General features: G+C 44.0%; 1 protein-coding gene across 2 annotated transcripts in view; it reads right to left on the bottom strand.

Annotated features, from left to right (window-relative positions):
• The window catches only part of LOC111152950 (ADAM metallopeptidase with thrombospondin type 1 motif 18), a 136,335-nt gene that overhangs the window by 11,103 nt on the left and 112,728 nt on the right, over positions 1–12,504 (bottom strand). For both annotated transcript variants that reach the window (XM_022511698.1, XM_022511699.1), the window contains 3 exons: positions 8,790–8,931; positions 6,230–6,356; positions 2,864–3,068 (listed from right to left, as the gene is read on the bottom strand). In XM_022511698.1, the coding sequence (XP_022367406.1) occupies positions 2,864–3,068; positions 6,230–6,356; positions 8,790–8,931 (474 nt within the window). The remainder of the gene's footprint in view (positions 1–2,863; positions 3,069–6,229; positions 6,357–8,789; positions 8,932–12,504) is intronic.

Consider the following 12,504-nt stretch of genomic DNA (forward strand, 5'->3'; position numbering starts at 1 on the left):
CGTGACATTGATAAAAATGGGTGGAGGGGGTCCAGTTCTTCTTACGATCTGCTGCCTGGGGGATGGGCAAAGCACTCGGTCAATGTCGGAATGAACCCGTGTGTTGGGCCAGTCACCCCCGCGCTCTTACTTTGTTGCCCTTCCCCAGGACTCTGTCAAACAGACAGGGTTGGGGGAGAACCTCCCGACTTTCAGATGAGCGGTTGAAAACTGGTCAGAGTCACTTGGAAGCTGTTGGCTCCAGGTCTGGGTCTGCCCTCAAGGGACACGCCCCCCTCCCCAGCCTTGGTTTCTGAGCAGAAGGGTCATATGAGATGTGACCCTCTTGCCTTGGCTCTTGGTCAACACGCAAACATCTGGGCACAACTGCAAGCCTCCTCCGAGAGCAACAGGACTTCTGGCTGTTCACACCCTGAAGGGAGAGGGATGACAGGGACAATACTACCAAAATCTGCGAACCACAGCAGCAGATTTAATGGCTTTCCATGTGATGAAGCATGCGTGTTGACTTGTGTCCACAACCTTCTACCAACCCTCTGAGATCCCTGCTGTCGTCCCATTCTCCAGAAGGGCCACCTGAGAACTTAGAGAACTTGACCCAGATCAATCAGGCAGCTGTCATGAAGCGGAGACGGGCAGACAGATTTGGGCATATCAGACGGGGAGGTATACCACTGACGCATATCATCGTTCATTCAAGATTCTAGGTGGTTGACCCCATTCAATAGAATTCTTATTTTATGTTTTTCTGGGTCTTTCCCCCTATTTTTAAAATTATTTATTTATTTATATATTTATTTATTTATTTTTTTAAAGATGTTATTTATTTGACAGAGATCACAAGTAGATGGAGAGGCAGGCAGAGAGAGAGAGAGGGAAGCAGGCTTCCTGCCGAGCAGAGAGCCCGATGTGGGACTCGATCCCAGGACCCCGAGATCACGACCTGAGCCGAAGGCAGCGGCTCAACCCACTGCGCCACCCAGGCGCCCCTATATATTTATTTTTTAAGAATGATCAAATATTTTAAAATTGCTTCCCAGAGGGTTTGAGAGACATGTCTCTAAAAACAAGTTGAGGTAACAAATTTTGAGGGACTCCTTTCAGATTTGTCATGAAGATGTTCCCAAAGGGACACATTTGGTCTTAGTAAACAATAATGAAATATACAAAAAACTAAGGACACAAAATACTCTCTCAAGATACTTCCATGTCTGATCTGGGGCAAACTCCATTTCATGAGGTCACATTTGGAACTGCTGCGTCCCCTAATTCTTTCCCCCTTGCCTACCACACACATTTGGCTAAAACAACCTCGTGAATTTTCTTTCCTCTTGTAAAGTAGACTTCCCTACCTGCAGAGAAAGAGACCAAACATAACCCTATATCCTATTCAGTTCGACCTTCTGATATAAATGAATATGTTCCTTCATTTTATTTTTTTTTTAAGATTTTATCCATTTGAAAGGGAGTGAGAGAGAGAGCGAGCGAGCACAAGTGGAGGAGGGGCAGAGGGAGAAGCAGGCTCCCAGCTGAGCAGGGAGCCCAACATGGGGCTTGATCCCAGGACAATGGGATCACGACTGAGCTGAAGGCAGATGCTTAACCATCTGAGCCACCCAGGCACCCTGTTTCTTCATTTTAAAGCATTACCAATGCATGTCAAAAATACTCTCTCCCACTGCTAGCTCCTTATTCCTCTAACAGAGTTGTAACCTTCAAAAAAATCCCATGTCCTATAATTAAAACAAAAGCCTTAATCTGAATTCTGTTGGGGATGTGACAGTACACAGCTATCCTTAATCAGAAATCAATGCTCTGAGGGGCACCTCGGTGACTCAGTCATTAAGCATCTGCCTTCAGCTCAGGTCATGATTCCAGGGTCTGGGATCGAGCCCTGCATTGGACTCCCTGCTCAGTGGGGAGCCTGCTTCTCCCTCTGCCTGACTCTCTGCCTACCTGTGCTCTCTCTCTCTGAAAATAAATTAAAAAAAAAAAAAACACTTAAAAAAATATAAAAAAGAAATCAATGCTCCAGGATAATGTTCCCTAAAGGAAAGCACGTAGGAATGTGGTCATCCCAGCTCAGGCAACGGAATCCCCGCATCCTTGTGAGGGTTCCATCCAACCGGCTTGACCTCCGCGGTTTAGCAGAGGCTGGGCTCCTCACCGTCAGCACATCTTGGACCAGATACATCTCTGTTTCGGGGAGCCGTCCCTGACACTGGAGCATGTTTCTCTCCCCCAAACAGATGCCCGCAGCACTGTTCCCCCGCATTAGGACAGGGACAAATGCCATCTGAGAGGACCCCTGAGCATCCCAGCCCCCAGTGACCCACTGACCCCCTCGGAGCTGTGAAGGGTGGGTAGGTCTGTGCCTCTTCTGACTTCATCACTTTCTACCTTTCACCGAGCGTTTGTGAAGGCAGCAAACTTTGTGCCCCAGTCCCCTCTGGATCCTTCAGACGCCACAGCTCTCTCCCCCCGAAGCGAGAGTGACTATCATTCTGCACCACCTTCCTTATACTTCTGTTTGCTCTGGAGCATTCAGCAGCCGTTCCGCTGTCCTACCCACCCCCATTCACATCCCTTCTAGCTGTGCTCGTGAGTCTAGCCCCAGTGGCCCCCATGCACTCCTTCCTAGGCTTCTAAGGACGACTGAGCTGTGGGGCCGGGCTTCCCGACCCGCAGGACACATAAACATCACAGACACAGATACAAGCTGAACTGCCTCATCACGTGGACTCCGTGTAACTCCCAGGAAAGCACAAAGGGCGGAGGGCCTGGTGGGAGCCAGGACACCACCCCCATTTTTGCCACCATCTTTGTCCCAGAAGGAACAAGACTCATGACTCCCAAGTCTTACCTGAGACCAGGGCCCAAGGCTCCATTCGGGGGGGCAGGCATGGCTGTTGCAGGGCTGCACCTGCGTCGGGGTGCTCACTGGGCAGAGCGAATGCAACACGGCTTCCTCCTTCTGGAAGGGCTTCTTCTGGACACACTGGACCTTCCTGCTCTGCTGGCCCCCCGCACACGACCTGCTGCACACGCTCCACTCGCCCGGCTTCCAGCTTGGAGTGAAAAACAAGATTAATTCCATTGAGGCTGCGGCCTGGCAACCTCCCTTCCACCGCAGTGACTGCATAAGCTTTAACCACCTGATGAGAGCCTCCGATCGATTTTAGAACCGATAAGGGCGATGCCTAGTAATTACTCTTGTCCGGGTTTTGAAGCCCAGGCGAATGTGGTCCAGTGAGGGGGAGTCACATTTAATCACCACCCGATTCTGGGCAGAAACACGTTCCTGCTCTCTGCAAGGGAGGAAACATGTGCCATTTGGAAGCCCGAGTGAGTCATTCATTCGGCCAGATCTACTGGGATCTTCACTTTGTGCCAGGGACTCTCCTCGGCATCGGGGTTGGAAAAACGAACAAGGCAATGTTCTTTCCATTAAGGGGCCTACAACACAGTGACGAGATGGCTGTGTGAACACAAAGGGACAACCCTATGGGATGGTTGCTATAAGGGACGTTAATACAAAGTGCAGTAATGAGACTGAGGGAAGAATGATCAATGGGGGGGGTAAGGGGAGGGAAAGAGGGGAGGGAACGGGAGGGTGGGGGGGCAGGGTACACACGCATCACACAGGCCTGCAGGAGGGAAGGGCTCACTCAGCAGTTGGTCCTACAGAAACTCTAAGGAGGAAGTTCCCCCAACTACTCTGCTTATACTTCAACTTTATGGATGAGTTAGACACACAACCTCATGTTCTTTATTAAAAGATCGCCAGACCCCAGTTTTCACGGTGCTCTGAGACTTGGTGTGCATGTGAGGGTGAGGCAGTGAGACCCACTAATCCTTTCCAGCAACTGCATTTGACCAGTAGATACTCTAGGATTGGAAGGCCTGGCATTAATGAGACTCCTTCCCTCCCCTAGATGACCTTATGCATTTCAGTCACAGGGGCGATGTCTGAGACTGACCTTGGTTTACCAGTATTCTAAATCTCATTTCAAGAAACACAATCTCACTGAGACCAAATACATTTTTGTTTTACCTTTGCATTTCTACCACCTTTACCAGTCCTATAATTTTCTCCCCCAGTTTCCCCCCCCAGCCTGATGTGTGAAGTTAAAATCCTTTCCTTTTGTCCAGAGAATGTGGCACGTGAGTTCTAGATGATTTGGTTCTAAAACACTACATGATCCATATTCTCCTCAAGAAAGAGAATGCAAAATAGAGTAATTCCTTATTTTTGTAATTATTTGTGTCTTATAAGATGCAGAGAAAATATACTTCGTATTTTGACATTATTAGTTTCACCATTTTCCTATAAAGATGGCATCGTTGTCTACCCAATTCAAGTTTTTCCTTCATGCAACAAATATGAGTCCATTAAAATACAGAAGAGCACAGCAGGTAGACCTTTTGTATGCCAGGCATGGTTTCACACCCTTGAGCCCTGGGCTCACTCCCCATCTGTCCTCAGTCCCTATCAATCCCATTTCAGAGCCCAGTTCCTACACTGTCCATCCCCCCTGCCCTGGCTTTTTTACACAAGATCTCTTCATAGTGCATATCTCACCGCCTCTCAATTATTTCCTTACGCACCCCTCTTTTCCTCTTGACTGTGAGTTCACTGGTGGCACCAAGTACAAGTTTTCCAGATCCCTACTGTCAGCCGAAGGCTGGTATCCAGTAGGTGCCTATGACATGCCTGTTGCTTAGAAAGATAATGGAGTTAGATGGGATGGACTCCTTTGTCCTTCTAACTCGAATAACCTAAGACTTTATTTCCAGTCCATGTCTGGGGGACAACAGTCCCTGAAGGTCCCATTGTTCCAACAGAAAATACAAAGATGTGAATGATAAGGTAGAGAAGAAAGGAAGGGAGCAACAGAGCCTGCCGTGTCACCGCTCCAGCCCTGCTGTCATTGTGAGGGCTGTTCTGCTTTTAAATAGCCAGTAACTGGTTACTGCAGAGTCTCATTTCTACACAGGGTCATCACGGAAGTTCTAGAAGTCAGGCACAAGCTAGGCTCCCTCCTTTTCCATGGATAGACGTATGAATGGGGTCCGTTTCTTGGCTTGGCAGAAATAATCAACAATGGGAAGGAGGCAAAACATCAGCTAGCCATTCAAGAAGACTCACGATTACACACGCACACGCACGCACACACACACACCCCATCTGAAGAAGACATTACTCCACAAGCATCCATAACACCGGTTGGTAATCATGTCTTAGAGCCACTGGGCATTTTTTAGAACCAGATATTTCTTAGCAAAATGGGAAAATCCATGGAAGCCCACCAGATTTCTTTCTCCTCTTTGTGTTCAGGACACAGGTGGTTCCAGATTCTTGGAGAAAAATGAGGTGGACGACCAGGCAGATGGATTGGTGAGTAGCTGAAGCCCCAGACAATGAGGACAACTGCACTATGACAAGCAAAAAGTATCTGTGCATAAGAAGATTGTGCAATATAATTGCATCACCCCAAAGCAAACACTACTTATTAAGATGATCTGAGACATTAGGGAACACAGCACTGCTTTAGAAGAAACTCTGCTGATTCTCTATAAATACATCTGGCAGAAGATCAATCACACACAAGACTCCATTCGGCTGGGCAGATTACTTAAAATTAGTGTTCAAACAATAGTGTGGCTAAAATCCATCCCCAAAACACACCCGCTGAGCTCCCCATAGAGTGCCATCATCAGAAGCGGATTACCCCTTGGCCTCTACCTCTTTCTTTTCATTTTGTGTCTTGCTACTGTGTAATTTGCATTTGGGGTTTCACGGTCTGCATAGTATTATGATTTTTAAATTCTTGGATGACTATATGAAAGTTAGGCAAACAACCACATGTCAATTTAACTAATATGGGATTTTGTATTATTTAAATCTGTCTGATTTAATTCAGAGGAGGCTTTATGTAAAGATTAAAAAACAAAACAAAACAAAAATTTTAAAAAAGCACCTTTAAATCCCAAGGTTAGGTTTGCTTAGCTGGAGTCAAATGAATGTCTAAAGGAAATCTGTGTTTTTCCAGTTATATATTGTAACCTCAACTGTCTTCTTTTCTCTGTTACTTTTTTTGGGCATTTTCTCTCTCTCTCTGGGTCACTTGTAAGTAGAAGCACTGGCAGTGGGTTTTAATTTTCTCATATCAACAAGGAGAGCATACAAGCACAGATATAACCAGAAAGAAATTTCCAGATGACTTACTAAGCAGGGCAGGAGAAAGCGTTGCATATTTTGGGTTCAGTTGCTGGCTTGGTTCTTGCATTGCAGAATGAGGAACTGACTTGAGTGTTTTGATCTCGTAAGCAAACGGCCTTTACACTTATGTAACCTAGTAAGACATCGAAAGTTACAAAGTGAAAATTACAGATAACCAATTCAATTTCAGTTCCAAAGGCAGTTTCTGACTTACCAGGACTCTGATGTTTAACTTAAGGTATGGAATCCAAATAGGGTGTTGAGAACACCTCCCTTTGATAAAAATCTGCAACTAATTTGAATCCCATCCCTCCACCACCGAGATAATAGTTTTCATATTCTAATAATTTTAATATGTAGCTTCTTCAGTTTCAAGACCACTGCGGATTCTTGAACCATGAAGTGATTAACACAACCTTTGGAAAACAGGGTGTTTATACAGGGGCACATCCCACAAACTTGAACTCACATTGCAGCTGTCTATTGGAAAATGTTCTTCAAAGAAAAACCATTCGTAAATGGAAACTCTAACACCCTGCTTTTCCACGAAGCATCTTCTACTTCCATGAGAAGTAGATATAAACAAAGAGCTGAACTCGGAATATGGAATCATACCTGTCAGCTAGGACTTGGGGCTTCCGGTTTTTTGCTTTAATGGTACTTAATGCCTGGTTTGCAGTGTTCGTCTCCGGACTTATCAGAGGCACATATTTTTTATGTGTGTGAATAATTTTGTCTGTCGGCTCTCCAAATAGGAATGCTGCCTCCTCTTTGAATTCTGTTGGTTTATATTTACATGGTACCTTTCCTTAAAATTGAATCTGAGAAACAATGAAAAGTCCCTCCTGTGATAATGATTAGGTTGAAGGAGGTCTGCCTGGAGGAGGCACATACAAACACTGGGATTCCCTCAAGTTAATTGTTTACTTCCAGAGCATTTATTCATTTGAACTCTCCTTCTCCTATGCCTCGGACACACTACGTTCTGCGAGTCACACGAAGGGACAGCTACATCAAGGGAAGAGGGAGGATCCCACAATGCTCTTCTCCAGCATCCTCCCTCTGGTTGGACTCATTTGCGCTAAGTGGCAAATGGACTGAATCTCTCTCCTTCTCAAGGAACTGGGCTCTCCCTGGAATTCCACAAAGTTATTCCAAATGATCTCAAAGAGCATTTAATACAGGAAAAACTGCTTGTAATTTAAGACTAAGTGAAAAAGAGTGCATTATAAACACGTATGGATAGAATGGTTTCTGTGCCTTAAAAAAAAGAATACAAAAGGAGAACATCTAGCACACGTGTTGTTACATTTGCATAAGAAAGTAATAGAATGACATAGACAAAAGTATCCATGTTGGCATGTGCTGATTCAAGGATTAGGGTAAATTTTTTTTCTTCTGCATGGCATATTGCCTTTAAAATGTGAACTACTAAAAATGTATTACTTCTTTCAGTAATTTCACGTTTTCTTTTCTTTCCATATAACATACAGTGTTGTATTAGTTTCGGGTGTACAACATAATGACGCAACAATGTTATACATTACTTGGGGCTTGTCATGATATATGTACTTTTTTTTTCTATTTTATTATTTTATTTCTTTTCAGCGTAACAGTATTCATTGTTTTTGCACCACACCCATTAATCCCCTTTACCTATTTCTGTAAAAATGTATTACTTCTCAAGTATCTAATATATTTAAAAAAGAAGTCTTTCCTTGTATTTTTTTAATTAGCATGAGCACCTGAGGAAGCCTTACAGACCAAAGAATTTCTTCATTTTCTCTATTTCTGTTCTGTGTCTGGTTCAAGATGCCCCATTGTGCTCAGGGGGATGGACACAGTTGGGAGACCCACTGTCACCAGAGGCTCGGTAATGAGAAAATGAGTGACCGGCCTCCATGCTTCAGTTTTATGGATCCGTTTATAGACTTTCATTCTTCTTCTCATAGGGGCAAGGGTAACAAAGATGGACTTACACAGATATATAGGAAATACAGGAAATTTCTGGATCTAAATAAAATGCTTGCCCTCTGCTCACTGAGAAGTTGGCTGTTGTTTTCCCAACCTCAGGAGGGTGATTTCTCAGATTTACCACACTTCCCTCCTGAGAGAGACTCTGCTAGCCTTGCCCCTGAGAGGATGGAGTGACACAATACAGACGCTTACGTTTGCCTCGTGCCTGTTCTCACTGGTTTTCACCCTGCCTACCTCAAGCCTCAGTGGGCGGTTCTTACCATTAACAAAAGTCAGCACAGGGAGAAACTAAACTGTAAGCTGAAAAGAAAAATATAAATAGATATTTTTGTCTATTCCTCCCCTCCCCATAAATTCAGATAGATGAGTGTGAGTCCTGGTTATGAATGACCGGAATTTTCTGAGACTCAGTGCCTTTCTCCACAGGAAAATCCTTAAAGAGGACACTAATATTTGCTTTTTACAGGGATGGGTCCCCTAAAAGACAGTTCTTTTGTTGCTTATTTAAATCATACCATTTAAAGAGGTCTGAGATTGCAGAACCTGTTCTGAGAAGAGACTTGGAAGGCAGAATTGGAAAATCAACTACCTCCACCACAAGAGACGGAGCACGGGGACTGCACTGTGGTCCAGGCGTGGTTTTGCCTTTTTGAGGCCGGCTGAGTTCCATTCGTGACCTTGGGGAGTGCATACTTCCAAGCTATGCCCGGATTTTTGCCTTGCATCAGGACCTGGACAGCGTAGACACAAGCCAGAGGTAGAGAGACAGGTCAGACCCTGGAATTCCAGAAATCTCACCGAACATTTTAAAGATATTTTTATGACATTTCGACCTTAAAGTTGGCTCATGCCATTGTTCCCAAGTATGTTCTATGTTGAGTTCAAGTTTTCCCTAGATACTTTAAAATGTTTATTTCCCTACCATCAAAGCTGTGATTAGATGGACGTTAAATAGGGAAACATGACTTGACATTTGCCGTAAGCCCACAACCCTCAAGTCTATGTATATCCATTAATAAAGCAAAAAGAAATTTTTTTTACAATATATTGAAGGGAATAAGGTTATATTATGAGGTCTCAACCTTCCGATTAAACTTGAAAGCCTAGCATGGTACTAACACACAGTGGTGCCTCACAGATAATGTTGAAACTGAATCTCCATATATATATTTTTAAGATTTATCCTGGGCCACAATTTAGTCCTTCTCCTGGGTGCCAGTAGAAGCTGGGCACGAGGGAGGCACTCCAAAAACCACAGAATACCCCACTTAGAGTTGCCTATCATCAATTTTAAAATCCAGGCAGGTTTCCAGTAGGATTTTCAAAGAGAGTCTGTCCAAAGAGAATGTGTCTGTCGATTTTATACCAGGATGAACAGATAAGACCAAAAGAAACAGGATCAGAAGTAGGGGTTGGTAATATATATACTGGAATGGATTTAATCTTGAAAGAACTTAGGATACATAAAAAGATGCTCAACGTCCCTGATCATCAAGGAAATACAAATCAAAACTACAACAGCATATCACCTTACACCAGTCAGAATGACTCAAATCAACAACACAAGAAACAACAGGTGTTTGCGAGATTGCAGAGAAAGGGGAACCCTTATGCGCTGTTGGTGGGAATGCCAGCTGGTAGAACCACTCTGTAAAACAGATGGAGGCTCCTCAAAAAGTTAAAAATAGAGCTATGAGCCAGAAATTGCACTATTATTTACCCAAAGAATACACAAATATTAATTCAAAGGGATACATGCACCCTGATATTTATAGCAGCGGTATCTACAAGAGCCAAATTATGGAAACAGCCCAAGTGTCCATCAACAGATGAATGGATACAGATGGTGTATGCATATACAGTGGAGTGTTACTCTGCCATTAAAAAAAAAAAAAATGAAATCTTGCCATTTTCAGGGACATGGACTGAGCTAGAAAGTCTTGTGCTACATGAAATAAGTCCATCAGAGAAAGACAAATACCGTATGATTTCACTCACACGTGGAACTGAAGAAACAAATGAGCAAAGGGCAGAAAATGAGAGAGGGGGGCAAGCCAAGAAACAGGGTCTTAACTCCAGAGAAGACACTGAGGGTTACTAGAGGGGAGGTTGGGGGGGGGAATGAAACAGGGGATGGGACTGAGCATGGGGTGATGTATGGAAGTACGGAATCCCTATGCTGTACACCGGAAACTAATATTACACTGTATATGAACTAACTGGAATTTGAATAAAAAAAAAAAAAGGACAAGGACTTAGCATAAATCTGACCCTATAAGGTCTGGCCATTAACATAAGAGCCATCATTTACTGGCACGTCCCACATGTCAGGCCCTCTGCTGGACACTTTCTAGGCATTATCTCAAACCAGTCCTATAACAACTCTACAATGCAGTTGCTCATTTTTTCATTGAAAAAAAAAAAAAAACCAACAAGAAAGAACTTGTACAAGATCACACAGATGACTAGCCCAAAAAAGCTTAAAATAGAATGTAGGGCCACCAACAAAATTTGCCTGAATACCGCAGTCTATCACTTTGTTTCTGGTGCAGGCAAACATTGCTTGCCTCCCTTCCTGATGCACTCTTAAGTACTGCTTTTCTTTTTTTCCTTCTTGCAATCTCAAACATGAGTATAAGTAGCTGTTTCTCTCCTGGCCCATGAGTCTTGTGGAAAAATCTTTACCACTAGGACTGGCATTTGTGCCCCCAAAGCAAAGCAGATTTCCAGTTAAAAATAGGCAACCCTGGCTCTTTCCCTGTCTGGTGAGAGCCCACTTCAATCAGAGCTGGGTGGGTGGTAGCTGTTCATTATACCAACCACTGCCCAGGATGCTACAGAATGGTTTCCACTTCGCTGCTAGTTTCAGCATCTCCAGGAATATTATGCCTTACTCTGAAGATTCCGTGGTATGACCACCACTTGGTACCTCCCAGAAACAGCCAGCAGGCTGAGAGATGGGTCTTTGCTCCCCGCGCCCCCATCCAAAACAGAACACAACAGGTGACTACCATTAAGATGGACAAATGCCAAGTTCTCCTTAGTCACTCAGGGAAACCTCAAAATCAAGGTCCTAGAAGTCTTACTTTTGAAGATCTTTCTAGTCTTTTTCTTCTTTTTATAGTTATGTCATACAACTCAGAATTTTCAGATATGTCATACAATTTTATGGCTATGTCATACAACTCAGAAAAGTCAGAATTTTCATTCTGAAAAGAATCTTTTTTTAAAAGATTTTATTTATTTATTTGACAGAGAGACAGATCACAAGTTGGCAGAGAGGCAGGCAGAGAGAGAGGGAAGCAGGCTCCCCACTAGAGCAGAGAGCCCGATGCGGGACTCGATCCCAGAACCCTGGGATCATGACCCGAGCTGAAGGCAGAGGCCCTAACCCCCTGAGCCACCCAGGCGCCCCTCATTCTGAAAAGAATCTTGATGCTCATTGATATTTCAACTCAATTTCCTCTTTAATTAAAGTAGTATTCTCGTATGTAACACTTTGGGTGTCTGTTTTCTTTGTGCTGCATCCCTTTAAGCGGAATCTCTTTGTACAGAGATCTCAGAGGGAGAGAGTAAAAGAGGGCACCTCCCTACATGTGGCCATAAAATGCTGGGGCAGTGGAGTGGTAGTGAGGGGTTGTAGTGAGCTGTCAGGCTCACAAGGCAGGATGATTTTACAACACATGGAGCTGTATCACACACATGGGGAAGGGACGCATGTTCAAGTGTGAAGCATGATAGAGAAATCCACTAATTTATCTCTACTTCCTAAGACTACCCCATTGTCTGCCATTCAAACTAGACCCTGACTCTGACTACCACAAGGGCAAAGGGGTCCCCAATTGAAATGTGAGAAGAATTGAAAATAGTAGTTCTTGCCTTTTGAGTGTGAAAGACTGACGCTCTGATGATTTGAGAGGGGCTTAATACACTTTCAGTGGGCAGAAAAAATATATTCTACTTTCAGCTTTTAGACAGAATCTAGAACCTAAGCCATACATGGATTGTGGTTTCACTGTAAATGTGCACAGTAGCCAAACTGCGGAAGGAACTGAGATGCCCTTCACCAGACGAATGCATAAAGAAGATGTGGTCCATAGACACGATGGAATATTACGCAGACATCAGAAAGGATGGATACCCAACGTTTGCATCAACACGGTCAGGACTGGAGGAGATTTTGCTGAGTGAAGTAAGTCAAGGAGAGAAAGACAGTTATCATACCGTTTCACTTACATGTGAGACATAAAGAATAACATGGAGGACATTAGGAGAAGGAAGGGAAAAATGAAGGGGGGGAAATC

The sequence above is a fragment of the Enhydra lutris genome, unplaced genomic scaffold, assembly GCF_002288905.1.
Source record: "Enhydra lutris kenyoni isolate GAN:26980312 unplaced genomic scaffold, ASM228890v2 scaffoldscaffold30, whole genome shotgun sequence".
NCBI lineage: Eukaryota > Metazoa > Chordata > Mammalia > Carnivora > Mustelidae > Enhydra > Enhydra lutris.